This window comes from Colius striatus, chromosome 1 (genome assembly GCF_028858725.1).
Source record: "Colius striatus isolate bColStr4 chromosome 1, bColStr4.1.hap1, whole genome shotgun sequence".
NCBI classification, from domain to species: domain Eukaryota; kingdom Metazoa; phylum Chordata; class Aves; order Coliiformes; family Coliidae; genus Colius; species Colius striatus.
The window spans coordinates 61,296,735-61,313,508 of NC_084759.1; the positions used below are offsets into that span (position 1 = coordinate 61,296,735).

The 16,774-nt window shown below is 37.1% G+C and overlaps 1 protein-coding gene across 4 annotated transcripts in view; it reads left to right on the forward strand.

The window, feature by feature from the left end:
* TFDP1 (transcription factor Dp-1) overlaps nt 1–16,774 on the forward strand; it is a 43,384-nt gene that overhangs the window by 17,175 nt on the left and 9,435 nt on the right. For 3 of the 4 annotated variants that reach the window (XM_061997176.1, XM_061997160.1, XM_061997169.1), the window contains exons 4-7: nt 9,965–10,071; nt 14,746–14,867; nt 16,106–16,271; nt 16,462–16,608. In XM_061997176.1, coding sequence (XP_061853160.1) covers nt 9,965–10,071; nt 14,746–14,867; nt 16,106–16,271; nt 16,462–16,608 — 542 coding nt within the window. The remainder of the gene's footprint in view (nt 1–9,964; nt 10,072–14,745; nt 14,868–16,105; nt 16,272–16,461; nt 16,609–16,774) is intronic. The other variant, XM_061997185.1, reaches the window with a different exon arrangement.

The following is a 16,774-nucleotide window of genomic DNA, read 5'->3' on the forward strand; positions in this document are numbered from 1 at the left end:
CCATGCTTGCAAAAATGTGATTTAGGAGAAAGGATATTTGTCTTGAAATGATTCTGTGACACTTCTTCAATGTCTATGAGGTGAGTACAGGACTAAGTGGTAGATATATGAATCAAGTATGGAAGATAAGGAAAGATTGGCTTTTCTGGCTAAAACAGGTGGTTATACAGAAATTTATACAGCCTGAACAGCTTTGCTGTGGTGTTTTCAGAAAAGCCTGTGAATGGTCTTCCATAAATTTTAATCTGCAGTGGCAGAAATCTGGGAACTGTGAACAGGTTATTTTTGGACTTAAGTTTTGTTAAGGTGTGTAGCTATTATTTTTAGAGGAATGATGAAAAGGGGATATCACTCATCTCCCTCATCTTGCTCAGCAGTTATAGAACCCTGAACAACCTGTTGCTCAAAAAGTCCTAAAGCTATAGAATTTGGGAGAAAGGGTATGTTGGGAAATTACTTCTGCATAGAAGTCCAATTCCTACATTCATTCCCTGATTATCTGCTAGTAATGACTCAGAAGCAGATTATCAACCTAGACAACCTTTCTTCTTCAAGCTAGTGGGCTCATACTTCAGTCCAATTCACTTCGGAGAGACTGATCTCAACTTTGAATTCCAGGTTAGGATTTTTAAGCAGAAGCTAACTTTAAGAGGAGAAACAGGAATAAAAAAAATTTCTTACAGTGCATGTAATTTTGAGTCAATTGGTCATGGACGTAAAATACCATTCTAGAAAATGCTCTAAAAACTTTTTTTGAAAACACCTTTAGTGTGGAGTAAGAGCTATCAGTTTGTATGTGGTAGAAATGAGCTGATAGTTTTGCTTCTTCCAGTGCTTGTGCAATCTCCAGAAGAGCTTGGTTGTAAATTCACCTGTTTTTTGATACCCCTGTGTATTTCCACTCGTGGAGTATAATATCCCATTTAGCCCTGAAAAAAACCTTGTTCCGTGGAGCTATTCAAGCAAAGACTTTTAAGTTTTCGCTTGTATTGAGATAACACCCTTAGCTGCTCACAGGAGGAAGATTTCCTCTCTGCCTGTGTCTGTTTTTTTACCACTAAGAATTTGGTCTAGAAGGCTAATACTTCCACAGACTTAAATTTAAGTCACAATGTAGTGATACAGCAGTTGTATCAACCCTTGTTTGATCAAAGGCTATATTGGTTCCCAGATCTTAAAATCATAGAATCATTTCAGCTGGAAGAGAACTTTAAGATCATCGAGTCCAGCCTTTGTCTCAGCCGTATCAACCACTAGACCATTTCTCTAAGCACAACATCCATGCATCTCTTAAACACTTCCAGGGATGGTGACTCCACCACCTCCCTGGGCAGCCCGTTCCAATGCCTGGCAACCCTTTCAGTAAAGAAATTCCTCCTCATGTCCAGCCTGAACCTCCCCCGGTGCAACTTGAGGCGTTTTCCTCTTGTTTTATTGCATGTTATTAGGGAGAACAGAACAGATTGACCCCTGCCTCTCTGCAGCTGCCTTTCAGGTGGTTGCAGAGAGCGATAAGGTCTCCCCTGAGCCTTCTCCAGAATAAAGAGCCCCGGATCTCTCAGCCATTCCTCATATGAGACGTGCTCCAACTCTTTTCTTAGTTTGGTAGCCCACCTCTGGATCCTCTCCAGCACCTCAATGTCCTTCTTGTAGAGAGGGGCCCAAAACTGGGATCTAAAAAGGTTTCAGAAAATACACCATCTAGTTAGTTTTTCTTCTTGATGCAAATGCATACGTTTGTGATAAATTTGTTTACTGTTTGAGTATTTGACAGTCCTTGGATGAAGGAAATTTAGGTAATGAGGATTTTCAGTTTGTTTGACTCTAGGGTGATGCTGTTGAAAGACTAGTTTGTGAGGTACGGCATTTACATATTACTGCAGCTTTCCTGCAAAGTGCAAGGTCTGTGGAGTTTGTAGTGTAGTCTGGTAGGGTTTAAGTGCCACAGATCCCCAGTTTTGATTTAGAGTGGTTTGGTTTGGTACAGTTATGACTGTGAAAGGATGTACTTGGTAATGAAGAAGGTAGTTGCTGCTAGAACCTTGTTCAGGAGACAAGCAGCAATGTAATGTGCAGAAAGTGTCTTGAGATGGGAAATTTTTATTTCAGGAAATCCTGAGCCATATCAGGTACTTTTAAAATGTAGCTTTTTTAAAATGTAGACTTCTAGTGACTTAACATGCAGCAAAAGGTAGCTGTATATCCAGATGTCCTCTCACTGATGAACTCTAAAAAAGCCACTTGGTTTTAAATCTGTGGTTTGTCCTGTGCTGTTTTATTTACTGTCAAATTCAATTGTGATATCGTGGAGGAATGCTAAATCCCATTGGGAACAGTAGCAAGTTTCCTTGACTCATTCCAAAATACCCAATTGAATGTTTTTTCCCTAAAGCCTCAATTGCTGATAACATCATTACACAGGGCCCTTTATGTGTTACCTTATATTCAGGAATGGGTTTTGTAGAAATTGTGTCCAAATTATTCCTGGTAAACCCTCAAATTATAATCAGAAGCAGTGTTTATAAAAATTTCAAAACTCAAGTGAAGAAAAGCTATAAGGTCACCTAAAGTTTGATTTATAGCTCTGTCCGTTTTTCTGGCAAGAATAAAAAGGATTCTGGGGGTGCTGGTTGATATGAGGTTCAGCATGAGTCAGCAGGGTGCCCTGGCAGCCAGGAGGCCAAACCGCAGCCTGGGGTGCATCAAACACAGCATAACCAGCCAGTCAAAAGAGGTGATTGTCCTGCTATGTTTGAGTACTGTGGCCCAACTTCTGGACCCCAGATTTTTAAGAAGGATGTGAATGTCCTTGAATGTGTTCAAAGGGAGGCAATAAAGCTGGTGAAAGGGCTGGAAGAAGTTTCATATAAGAAGTGTCTGAAGACTTTGAGCTAGTCTAGTTTGGAGAAAAGATTGGGGAGAGAGGGGGAGCGATCTCATTGCTCTCTGCACCTTCCTGAGGAGAAGACATGGTGAGGGAGATGCTGAGCTCTTCTCTCTGGGATCTAGTGACAGGATGTATGGGAATGGCTCAAAGCTGCCCCAGGGGAGGTTTACACTGGACATAGGGAAGCATTTCTTTATTCAGAGCTTGGTCAAACAGTGGAACAGGCTTCCTGGTGAGGCATTCAGTGCCCCAAGCCTGTCAGTGGCAGGCATTTGTAAGAGGCATTTGGACAACATTTGATTTAACTTTTGGTCAACACTGAATTGGTCAGACAGCTGTACTAGATGATTGTAGCTCCCTTTGTATTCTAAATTGCTTTATCCAAGACAGAATAAGAGCGGTGTAATTGTGGGGTAAAATTCTGAAGTGACTTGATTGTAATTTTTTTACTTCTTTACATAGCTTGGTTACAAGGCAAGGATAACCTTATTTTAATTGTTAGTTTGGTTTTGTTACATTCTGGGGTTTAAAAAGAAAAATATTCATTTGTTTGAATTCCTGGACTTATTTTGGATATCCATCCAATTGCTTAAATTTGAAATTGTTAAATTAGCCTTGTGATAATTATAATGAAAATTCATTTTGATGGTTAGAAAATGCATATGAGTTAGAAGAGTGGAAAGAATTTTTAATACATGTTGGACTAGTACAATTTAGTCATGAGTTTGTGTCTTTTAAAAGTTACTTGTCAGTGAACTTTAGATAAAAAGTTTTGTGCTTCCAGGAGGTTGCATTTTGAAGAAAACTGCTACATGCTGATTCTTGCTAAATTTAGATTAGTATTTATAGAACACTGTTCAATACTAACCCTGCCCCTTGCTTGTGAAGAAATTTGAGTGAAAGGAGTAACTTGCTTCAGGTGAGTGCAACAAGATAAGCAATGCTGTTTAATGTTATACAGAAATGAAAACTCTTAATTTAAAAATCACCGAGTAAGAAAATTTGTATCTTCCGTCCTGCCAGTAGGTGGCACTATTGGTGTGTAGCCAGAAAATACTTTTACGAGATTTCTTTAGCTCCTTTCAACTCTTAAACTTTAAAGTTTCACACTTTATGGGCATGAAGAACTTTTATTTTCATTACCGATTTGGTAATTGGAAAATGTGTAAATTTTTAAAGTGTATTTAAACTCTTACATTTCAATGTCGCCTAACCATAAGGTTGTCTGTTGCTCTATTTATTTGACAAGAAACTTTTGCAATGAGATGCTATTACTAATTTTATTTGCAAGATCAATCTCTCCCTGACTTTTGTCAATAACTGTAATTGTTCCTCCTGAACAGAAGTAGACATCTATTTCAGAGCCCATGATTCATGCTTTAGCAAGCAGATAAAATGCAGATATTACTGCAGCTCAGGTAAAACCAAGCAATTGTTTTTACCTAAAGGCAAGCTCAGGAAAATAGAACTGTTGCTGCAAATGAGAATGTTATTTTGAAAAGTGTCTTCAGGCTGTTTAAAAATATAAAGTTAGACCACAGAGTTTATTTCAACACAGACTTGGAAAAACTGAATTGTCTTACTAGTCATATCTAAGGATAAGAATAACCTAAAAGTCTGAGTTGATTTAAGAAATTACTTAAGTACGGAAGATCCACTGCCCTGACAGTGAGTAGGCTTGGAGGGAGCGCACAAGAAGCTGGGAGGGAGCATGGCCAGGACAGCTAATGTGGCCTGTGATAACCCAGAGCTTTCCAATTGAAAACAGAACCTTTACCAAATCTTGGGTGGACTGAAGCTGCTTCACGTTCCCGTAACAGGCAGTGCTGACTTTTTGGTTCCGAACTTGCTGATTTTTCATGCAGTTTTCTACAGACACCAACTTGGGAGTTGGGGAGTGACACTAGAAAGATAGTGCAATTAAGAGTAGTTTGCTATTTGTTATATAAGTTGTTTTTTCTGGTTCTCGCTAGTAACATTACCTTTTTGGGAGTGTAATAAATACTTGACTTGTATTGAGACTGATTGGCTTAGTAATATTGCTGCCTTCAAGCTGTGTGTCTGTTGTTAAGCTGGATTCCAGCCGCTGTTAAAAACGTCAGTTTCAAAGCTCATTATGTAATTAAGAGAAAAGTTTGTAAGAGTTCATAGGAATGGTTATAAGCAGATGCACTGCAAAATGTCGTCTGGAAAGTTAGTTTTCTTTAGACTGTTCTTAAATAGCCCTTTGTTTAACTCCTAATCTTTGATCATATACAGTATTTACTTACAAATTGGACAGTTTGGTTTGAGACTATTGCAGGAGATTATAGGAATTACTTCTTAACAAATTCAGTTCTCTCATATACAATATTACTTCTATGCTAGAAGGCAAGACTGTCAAGACTTAGTGTGTTAGAAATTGCACTATCAGGTAACTGACTTGTTTTTCTGTTGACTTCTGTTGTTGCATCACTCCTGATGCTCTCTCTTTCACAAGTAAAGAAAACATCAAGACATTACATCAGAAAATGGTATGACACGTAGAATGAATAGGATTTCTGCTCCTGAGTACCTCAGCCCATCCTCTTTGATCTGAAAGACCAAATTTGACGTCATTAGTATGTCATGAGCTGGAGCAGTCAGCTTTTAGAGATATCTACTGCTTTGTCTGCAGAGGGCACTCCTTTCTCTAATTTTAGATAAGCTATACTTTTCTGTGGCATCTCAAGTTATTAAAACTTATCAGCAGGTCTTTTTACTGATAAAATTCTTCAAGGAATTTGTTTTCTTTTTGGCAAATTCTTAGATTTTTGTGTGCAAGCAAAGGTCCAGTTCAAAAGTTCTCCCTAGATGTGATCAGTAACTACAGAAGGCTATTTGCTCACAATCTGTAGGAACAAAGTGTGAGTAAATAAGTGTAGGAACACTTATCTGGAACAGTTGTAGACAGATAAATAACAGATTTTGTTAAAGGTGCGGATGCTTTTGCTGTGCAAATTTTATCCAGAATTACTCTTTAATCCCACCTGAATCTTTACCTTGTCTTTGGAGACATTCTGGAACTTCCTGTTGATGAAGTTCTACTTCCCTGATTGCTTTTAAGTTGCTATGAGTGGTGTTCCAAACTGTCACTGTTTGGAAGACTTGGAATTTAAGTAGTAGTTATATCCTTCTGGATAATTTTTTGTTGGTGTTTTTTATTTGGTTGGGTTTTTTTGCTTTACATGGCCTTTATATATGGTTTTCCAAGTCTTTAGAAGGAGAAACAAGAAGGAGGCATGTCAGAACTAGCAATATCAATAAAGCGTTTATTTTTAAAAGGAGGAAGAGTTGGTGCCAGCAAAACTGTTTGCAAACTTGTGGTTTTAATTTTTACATGCTGTTAAACATGCCCTGTTTTGGCCACAAAGAGCAGGATTATTTGGATTGCAATGATTGCTGTAAGAATAACAGTAATTAACAAACAATTAGTAAAATTCCATTGAGAAACTGAGGAGTCGGTCGCTTGCAAAGCTAAGTTAATAAAGTTATTTCTGCTTGTATACTTACACAAACAAACTAACCACACACACAAAACCACTCTGAAACCAGAGCATTATGGGCTTTTGATGCAAATGCACGTGGATATGAGAAAAGTGTTAGCTAGAACATTAGGTAGATGAGAAAATAGTAGGATGCACTTGGGCAGAGACAAATTAAAAAAACTCCCTTAAAAAATGCAAACAAACCAATGCTCCTCTTTTTTCCCCTCTCATTGTTTAGCAGTTATTCCCTTTGCAATTTAGTACAATACCGTTTATAGGTTGTCTTTGTCTTTGCTTCAAACTCTGAGGTGTGTGTTACTGTTCTTCCAGTTACGTTTGCATTTCTTTGCCTGTTTGTGCCGTAGGGACAGATGTAACTTGCAATTTATTCATAGGGCCAGGCTGGTTCAGTTGCACAGCACTACAGCAAGTATTAATGTAGTTAAAAACTTTAAAGCAGCATGGTATGTTATTTTCCCTTCACACAGATGTTGGAGTTGCAAAGTAGGTTTGTATTCATAGAATTAAATGAATAATGTAAGGACTCTGGAGGCTATCTAATGTAACCTTATAATCAAACAGGGCCAACTTTGAAACACAGAGTCTTCAGTAGTTGATTTTTTTTGTATATCTCCAGAGAACCTCCTAGGCAACCTGTTGCTGTGCTGTACTTTTTTCATTGTGAATTTCTTTTCCTGATGTCTGGTTGGAATTTGCCGTGCAGCAACTTGTGATTGTTTCCTCTTCTCTTTTTGTTCTGTCCTCTGTCATATCTGTAACTCTCAATAACTGAAGGCAGTGGTTAGATTAAACAAATAACACTCCTCACTCCAATCTTTTCTTGCACAGCCTGTGCCACCAAGCACCCCTTATACAACATATGCTTCGGTACCCGAGCCACGTTAGCGTCTTTCCGCTAAACTCTCTCCTGTTTGTTAATACTTCTCGTGCACTGTGGGCCCCAAAACTGAACAGAATAATCTAGGTATAGTTTAAAGAGTGCTGAAGCAAAAGGGAACAATCACTTACTCTTTTACTCTTCCAAATGTAGTCCAGGATGCAGTTAAGTCCTCATTACCATAGGGGTGTACTTTTGGGTCACATTCAGCTTGCTGTCCACCCAGACACTCAGGTCCTGCTCTGCATATCAGCTTCCTAACCATGCAGTGCTGGACCTCTGCTGTTGCACTGCATAATACTGTCACAAGTGCAAGATTTTTGTATTTGTCTTTGTTGACTACATAAAAGTTTTTTGTGAAATGACACAGTAGCATTAAGAATTACTTGATTTTTTAAACATACCAGAAGAACAAAGTCCCTGAGTGCATCTGAAGAGTAGATAGATGATCAAAATGATTAAAGAGTGTCTCATGGCAATACTGTTCTTTATGAAGCTGTTGTCCTACTGAAGTATTGCTAGAAGTTGTTGTCTTAAGAAATCGTTGATAACGTCATCATGGCCGGAGAATTATCTACCTGTGAGTTTTTAAAGGACCTAGGAATGGTACTTCAGTCCTGCTACCTCAGTATGTCTGTAATTCATATGGTACCAGAGGATAGAAAGTCACATATCCTGCACCAGTTTCTGAAGGAAAGTCATGCTTTACAAGAGTCAACAGCCACGTGGATAAGGGTTATCTAATCAGTGTGATGTCCTTGAATTTCTTAAAAATAATAACAAAAAAAGCCTTGATTATCAAGGTCCTTAATCAGTCCATTAAAGAAACTAAGGTCTCGTAGAATGGAATGGGCCTCCCATGGGTTAATAATTGGTGAAAACCAAACTAGATACAGAGTACCCCAAGTGAGCTTATTAGCATTTCAGAAAGCTCTTGAAGTCATAGTAGGTTATATTTTGAAAATGTGGTATCGGGCTTTGGTGGCGAAGCAGCACATTGAATTTTGTGAATTATTTGGAAAGGAACAGGGATTAAAATAGAAAATGTGCTATAGAGTCATACAATAACATATGTCGTTCCTTTGTCATAAATAATGTTTCCACCCCTGTCCTCTGCAAAGATAAATCTCAAAGGGTAAGAGAACTAGAAAATGTATGGGCAACAAGAACCATGAAAGGCAAGAAAAGGTGATGAAATGGATGAGGCATCTTAACCTTGGAAAGCTGTTACAGCTCTTATTTTGTACTGGAAATATAATTCTCAGATTGTTTTGTATTTTTAAAACAATGAAGAGGAGCTTGTTCATCTCGAGGAATCTGAGAAGAGGATCCAAAAGCACTAATAGCCGGGGTAGTTATATCGCTTCACTGAATTCTGTAGAAAAGAAGAACACACTATAAACAGGCCGTGGTAGTGATGGGTATACTTGAAGAGACAGGAAGGCATAATGGAATTCTGTTACAAAGTAAATAGGTACTGGCTTTTTGAAAGAGCACTGGAAGGCTGGTTAATAAGGAAAGATTGACACATTGCTGCATCCTCTTCAGATATGGCAGACTGAGAATAGATTCTTGCATGAAACCATCAGCTTGACATGGTATAGTGTAGCAGCTAGGAAATACAAGCCTTTTGGAGATCAAGGGCTTAAAGAAGATTGGAGTTACCCTCAATGTTCTGTGGACTACCTGAATGCATAAGAGCAGTGGTAGGTAGACTTTTTAAGGCCCTTCCTGGTACAGCCGTTAGAAAAACACTTACTGCTTCTTGTAATTGCATAGCAGAAAAAAGGAAGAGGGATGAAAGTTATGCCAAGTCATTCTGTCCCCAGTGCCCACTTTAAAAGTGATCTGAGGGAAAAAAGTCTTAAACCTTTAACCTGACAACCAAATGACAAATGTTTCAGCAAAATAAATGTCTCCAGTATTTTAAGACTTGTTTGTCCCATTTTTCTTTTTCAGTAGTCAGTCTTTGTTGCTTCTTTCTTTGCTCTCTTTTGTTATTTCCTTTTCTTTAAAAAACCCCTATGGCATAGAGCATTAAATTACTGGCTTGGTACTTTTGCAGTTGAATTTTTGTTTTATACATGGCTTAGGATTTGGCTTATCAATGGTGATTGCAGATGGCTTAGGAGCAGGAAGAGAGTAGCCTTCTGTGCAGGGTTGATTTACTGTTATTTATATTTTACTGAAATAATAGGTTTTTTAAGACTTCTGTTTAATTCCCTGACTTATTCTGGGAGGGGTCGCTTAGAGGAAAGTGGGGAATATTCTCTTGGAAAGACCTGTGCTAGCCAAATGTTTTACCTCCTGTAGCCACATGCTGGGGTGTTTGATGTGTGTTTCAAGTGATGTGGTAAAATATTTCAACGGCCACAAAGGATGGGAGTAGAAGAGGTGGGGATTATTCTGCTTTGAGAGAGCAATTGGAATACAAGGAATTAAAACATGTTCATACTAGATCATTGATTTGTAAGGTTGCATAGGATAAAGTTTCAGAGAACATAACATGAATCTTTATGTCTTTTTTTTGCTACAAGTGTGTAAATGCTGCATTTATATTGACTCTCTGTGGTTCAGAGCTAGTTTTTATTAATACACGTTGGTAGCACAGATGAAGTTGTTAAAATGATACTCTCTGACTGATCTGACGCTATCCACTTGTATTTGTTTCAGGGGTTGTTTCTCTTGTGGCTGTTCATCCTTCTACAGTAAATACGCTTGGAAAACAGCTCCTGCCAAAAACATTCGGACAGTCTAATGTCAACATTGCACAACAAGTGGTAAGAAGATTCTGTGGTTGGTTTTTTTTGTTGCTTGTACTATTACTTACACATACTATGAATCTGACTTAAGCTTAATAGTATCACTTGTTGTGGGCAGATAGTCTAAACTTGTTTCCACTTTTAATAGATTTATGTTAAAACAAATGTTCTCTTGCATGCAGATACTTGAATATTCAGGTGGCTATATCTTTTGCTAGTTTTGTCACTTAAAAGCATAGAAATGTAAATCAAATCCATCAGCACATTTTTCTTGAGATTGAAGTTTGATGGAACGAAATTTAAAACAACTACATTTCCTAGTGCTTAACTTATAAATCCTTTTGCTTCAATACTTATTGTGACCTGTGTGTGAGGTACATGGAATTAGAGGTTTCAAAGAATCTAATTATGCGATAGATCATACATGGATTATGTGAAGTCACTTTTGTAGTGATGAAAATTAAAATTTAGTGATCTGAAAAGAGTCTTAAATTTATCTTCTGGAAAGCAACTGTAACGTCTAAACATCTGAAATGGAATGTCTTCTATTTGGATTACTTCTTGATAGGAAAGCTGTTCCTAGTCTGCCTTTCCCAGCTGTAAGCATAAGGAGCTGCCTGAATCTCTAAACTCTGCTGCTTCAACTGTACAGATACAGTGCAGATCATTCACTGTGCTGTATTTCTGTCAGCAGTGGTGAATTAACTACTGCCAGCAACCACTGGAAAGTTAGACTGCAGAGAAGTTAGTTTAACTGCTGCTCCTTCAGAAGGAGGCTTTTTATCAATACATTTCCAGAGAAGGAAATTCAGAGTAGACAGGCATTCCTTTAATTGAAAATCAGTAACCAACAATAGGAGAATGTTTTAACTGTAGATCATAGACCGTAATGGCACTGAGTGGGTCCCTTCTGGGCATTATTGCAAGACTGTGTATGTACATACTTGAGTTTAGTGTTGAATACTAAATATTCTTTTAGATAAATTTAAAAAAATCTTTCCTCCAAGTACCAAAACTAGGGGATAATAATGGAATTATAAGTGATCTGATGCTTTTTTAAACTTTGAACAATGACTAAATTAATATTTACCTACATATACATATAAATATCTTCCATCATCTATATTGGTTATGATTAATTTTACATGGTAATATTATTTAAAAAATCTGAAATACTAGCTACTTTTAATGGGGATTTTGTTACTTTACGTTTGCAATCATAATTTTTTCAGCATTTTAAGTCTTACTTGGAACATACTAGTATTGATTTGGTTTTTTTTTTGCTGTGAAAGAAGTGGTCCATATTGACATATTTGTATTGTCTCTTATCAGTACAAAATCAAATGCTTACTTGTATGTCGTTAAAAAAAGAGATGGAAGCTTTGTTTTGTGTGTGTATATACATATATATATAAAACTTTGTAGTAAATTTCTGTTGACTTTACAGCTCTGAAGGGAATAACAAGAACTAGAAAAAATTACCTCTAGAATGTTGAAATTAAGAGGAGAAAAATTTTCTATCAATGTGAAAAATGTTCTTGTGAAGCAGATTTGAGTTGTAACCTTTGAGTGGTAAAACCAGGTTTCTAATACTTGAGTACTTTAATTTTCTGAGCCTGTAGGGGTATTTTTCAGATAGTCTAATTTATTTTTCTTAATAGTGTCTGCATGTAAGTTTTTTTCTGTTGAGTCCAGTCAAGTGTATGAGCTGACTTAATGTTTTTCTTGTTGTCCTGATCTTAACCATTATCGAGGAGCTAAACTGTAATCTTGTTCTCTTTTGAAACTGGGCAACTTAAGAAAAACAGCAGACACTTTTTTTTCTACTTTTGCTTTCCTCTGACCCTGTTTTCTCTAAAATCATCTTCTCTATAAGCTTTCATTTTAGGATGTTCTCAGTGACTAGATACTTAATCCTTTTCATTCAAAGTCATGGTTGCTTTTGAACTTATGAATAAAAGCAAGGGACATGAACATTTCTATTAAGGAGACGATACTAAGTAATTCTGGCTAGTTTGCAGACTTTTGTGAATTAGAATGGGAATGCAAAGCAGGTTTTGACTATATTAAAAACAGACTTCACTTTTCCACTTTAAAACAAACCTGTGAGTTTGTTCACACTTGCATTTATCCCATTGTACTCTTGGGTCTTTCAGGACCCTACTGAGTACAGTAAGATGTCCAGGTTTGCTGCTGACAAATGGTTTGGTTTTCCTCCCAGCTGTAATTCCACTCCCTCCCCTCTACTGTCTTGACACTCATTTAATTGCAATCACACAATTTCTAAATGTGGCACCAGAGTGCTGGTGAGGCTGCTTGTAGAGTTAGGAAACTAGGGAGTAGAGTGAGACCGTCTAAATTTTAGCAGCTGTGGGCAACATGTTGAATCATCTCTTCTGGTCCTTTGTAGCTGCATCCTAGAGAACAGAAACCAGCTAACAGCTTTCATCCGTTCACTGTATTTTGTGCATTACTTGAATAGCACTTGAGTGGTTTACAGACATGTGAGACATTTGGTGAACCAGACTGGTCAGGAGCAGAACTGACAATATTGTTTTTTTTCCAAGGAGTGACAGTGTCCTGTGCCTGTTCAGCACCCCTCACCCTCATTATGTTTCTCACCATCAGAATTTTTGGTTATGAGAATTAGTAGAAAAGATTAGTGGACTTTCCATAAGAATTAGAAACATTTTATATATGGAACAAAGATACAGAGGAAGATGTAAGATTTTTTTCCAGCTGTCAGAAATGGATGCAACAAACTTGTATGTTAACTGCTCAGAGAGGTAGCATTAATATAAAGAAAAAATGCAACTGTTTGACCTTACAGGCAGCTGAAATGATAAACATCTCTTAATAGTCACTAAACTACCTTTTACATTCTACCTTTTAAAAGTTATCCAGATCTTGGTTCATTTTAACTTTCACGTATAAAACATTTACTTTTGGATTTTTAGTTTTTCTACTTTATTCTTGTTGCAGCTTAATTATTGAAGCTAGCCTGAAGAAGAAACTTAAAATTTTGTTGGTGAGGCAGAATGTGGCAAGCTTTTGGGTGGTTATGAGTTTGGGTTAATTTGATGTTTGTTTCACTTACCTTATGTCTGCGACCTCATCTAGGTGAACCTGCTTCTGCACAGGGGTTGGACTAGATGATCTCTAAAGGTCCCTTCCAACCCTACCATTCTGTGATTCTATGTCAGGAATTCAACCTGCTGTTTCCACTGAGAGGTGAATTTACTAAAAAAAATAGACATATTTTTCTACAAAATAGAAAACTATACAGTATAATTTTGTTTTCCTAAAGTTACACTTAAAACATTTCAGAGATAATAACATAATCTCAAAAAGTGAGAGTTTTGCTTTGGCTAGTTTCACAGAGGAGAGACAGCTCTGTGTGCCAATGTGTGTATTACTCATGATCAAACTAGCACATCTTCATGGTTTAACCCTGGACATCAGCTAAGTGCCACACAGCCACTTACACTGCCCACTTCCTTCCCCTCCAACCGCCAGTGGGATGGGGAGAAGAATTGGGGACAAAAAGTAAAACTCATGAGTTGACATAAAAACAGTTAAATAACAAAATAGAACTATAATAAAAACAATTATATATAATTGTTGTAGTAATCATAATGAAAAGTATATAGAGAGAAATAAAACCCAAGGAAAATAAACAAAAACCTCCCAACAAACCCAAAACCAAGTGATGCGCATTGCAGTTGCTTGCCAGCTGCTGCCTTATGCCTCAGCAGTGATCCATCCCTCCTAGCCCACTCTCCCCAGTTCATGTAGAGGGTGTGATGTCCTGTAGTATGGAACAGCCCTTTGGCTAGTCAGCTGTCCTGGCCATGCTCCCTCCCAGCTTGTTGTACCCCTCTAGCTTCTTTGCTGGCAGAGCAGGGTGAGAAGAAGAAAAGGCCTTGGTGCTGTGCAAGCACTGTTCAGCAGTAAGCAAAATGTCCTTGTGTTATCAGCACTGTTCTCAACACAAATCCAAAATACAGCTGTTCTGGCCATTACAAAGAAAGTTAACTCTGTCCTAGACCAACTTACCTGTAAGCTGGAAGACTATGATCAGCTAAATGTGGGTGTGTAACATGTTCGGAAAGTAATAGTTTTGCCTAAATTGGCTCTTAGTCACTGCAGTGATAAAGAAAGTTGTCCCCTACTCTTCCTCACCTCTAACATACTTATGTTTTAGTTTTTATTCTGTACTGTTAGAGACTGGCTGCAGGAGAGAATTTAGCCTTTCTTGCAACAGCTGTGCATTTCTCTCCGTTCTAACTGATTTTCAGATCTTCTTGTTTCATATATTCATATTTTAACAGTAATTATTGCAACTTCTTTAGCCTGGTAGGTTTGGTTTTTTTTTTCTCTTTGCTTTTTGAGGAGGAGAGAGTATATATGTCTTAATCTTTCCTAAGTTAGTGTTGACCAGTGTTAGGAAAATCCAGTAGGCATGGAAAGCTCATTTAAGAAGGATTAAAGCATAAATATTCATTACTTAGGAAGTGTTTTAACTATATAATCTTTAGTTTGAATGGTTTTGTGCTAGTGTGCATAAATTCAATGCATCTAATAGAAGTAGGTAGGACCAAAAAAAGTATTAGTGTTGTTTGGATGTGTGCAGTATATGAATACCTTGGAATACTCACAGTCGCTTCCCAAATTATTTCATCTTTACTGTAGGTCATTGGTACACCTCAGAGACCTTCAGCGCCAAATACTATCCTGGTAGGAAGTCCACATACACCTAACACACATTTTGTATCACAGAACCAGACTGCAGATTCTTCGCCATGGTCTGCTGGGTGAGCAATATAAAAGTTATAAAGGATTAATAAATTGTTTGGAACTTGTGCTTTAAATGTTTGCTGTGATAGTGTACATGCTCTTAGCAGGGTGAGAGAGATGGTCTATTTACCGTTCCATCTGGTACGCTTCAATATTAATGTGTATACAGTGTTAAAATCTGGAATAGTCATATATGAGGGTATTCCCTCACTTGTTGTAAAAGGAGATATTCTATTTTCTGTAAACTCTTGACAGGTATTCTTATTTACAGAATTTATCTCCTAAGAGGACGTGGAAATTAATCTGATTTGATTCAGTTGTTAATCTAGTATTTCTGTTTCTCTGGTGTATTTCCAAACAAAATTACAGTACATTTCAGATTGAACAAGTATGTCCTCAATTATAATTTGAAATAAGAATATAGTCCTTATTGGGAAAAAGTATTAGATAAAATGAATACATTCTTTTGGTTGTCTTTTCTCATGCAGGCTTGTTTTTAAGGATCTCTTGTTAAACATAATTGCTTTAAGACTAAATTTATCATCAGTGTCCTGTTACACAAATAGATTTCTGCTTTGGAATTATACAGTGAAATGAGGTGTAGAGAATTGAGAAGTTCCATTGCTGATATTAATTTTGTTAATACTTAACATTTTTCCTCAAAATACAAGGATCTTTAAATGATACACAGGAAACTTTGTTATACTTCTTGCCTCTTGTGATTTTGAAGTTTGTGTAGCAACTTCAAATATAACTTCAAATCAGTGTGTTAGTAATAGTGTCATGGGTTCAACCAGTTGTCTGTTCAGTCAGTAACAGACTTACACAGAAAATGCCCAGATAAATCTAATATTTTGTGGTCAAATTAGATAGGCTATTAATTTTTTTTTTAAAGGGTGAATTACAGGAGATGATTTAGCATTTATCCCTCTATCTCTTATTGTCTTGAAGATTGGAAGGTGTTCTTTGTTGACATCTTCAAGTAATATAATTATTGTTAACTTATCTGCTACTGGAACTGGCAGAGTTGCCAAAAGAATGAATTTATACTGTTTCAGCATCAAGATACTAGAATTGTAAAATATTGTCAATTGCAGGGGAGAAAAATTATAGGAAAAAATGTTGGGAAGGGATGAGAAGCAGAACAGAAGGGAAGGCTTGTTTTTTTTACAGCAGTGTGCCTATATTTGAAAAAGAGACATGAAATATTCCAAAGTTCAAATCTTCTTAAAATATATATTATACGTATATTTAGGAAGCGGAACAAAAAAGGAGAGAAGAATGGCAAGGGTTTACGTCATTTCTCTATGAAGGTTTGTGAGAAGGTACAAAGAAAAGGAACCACCTCATACAATGAGGTGGCAGACGAGTTGGTTGCAGAATTCAGTACCACTGATAATCACATTTCACCAAATGAATCAGTAAGTATATGGGAGGTCAATGTGAACTGAATGGGGGAAGAGAAATTTCTTTTGACACTTTTATATTTCTTTTCCTAGTGCTAAATGAAACAGTTCAGACATTACCCGAGTTTGCCCATTTACTGTAATATATTTATTTTGTAATATTTTTGCCACAGGTATGTTTTTGATTAATGCACTATGTCTACAGCAGGCTTATGACCAGAAGAATATTAGACGACGTGTCTATGATGCCTTAAATGTCCTTATGGCCATGAACATTATCTCTAAGGAGAAGAAGGAAATCAAATGGATTGGTCTACCTACTAACTCGGCTCAGGAATGTCAGAATTTAGAGGTATATGTATTGGGAAGTTCACAGTGGCTTTGTGTTTCAGTAAATGTTTACAGCTGTAACATGTTCTGATAAAACGTGCATGTGATCATCTGAGATAGCAAGGTAGAATAGTATGGTCACTTTTGACTCTACATTAAACTACAGAGCACATTTAAACTTCCAGGTT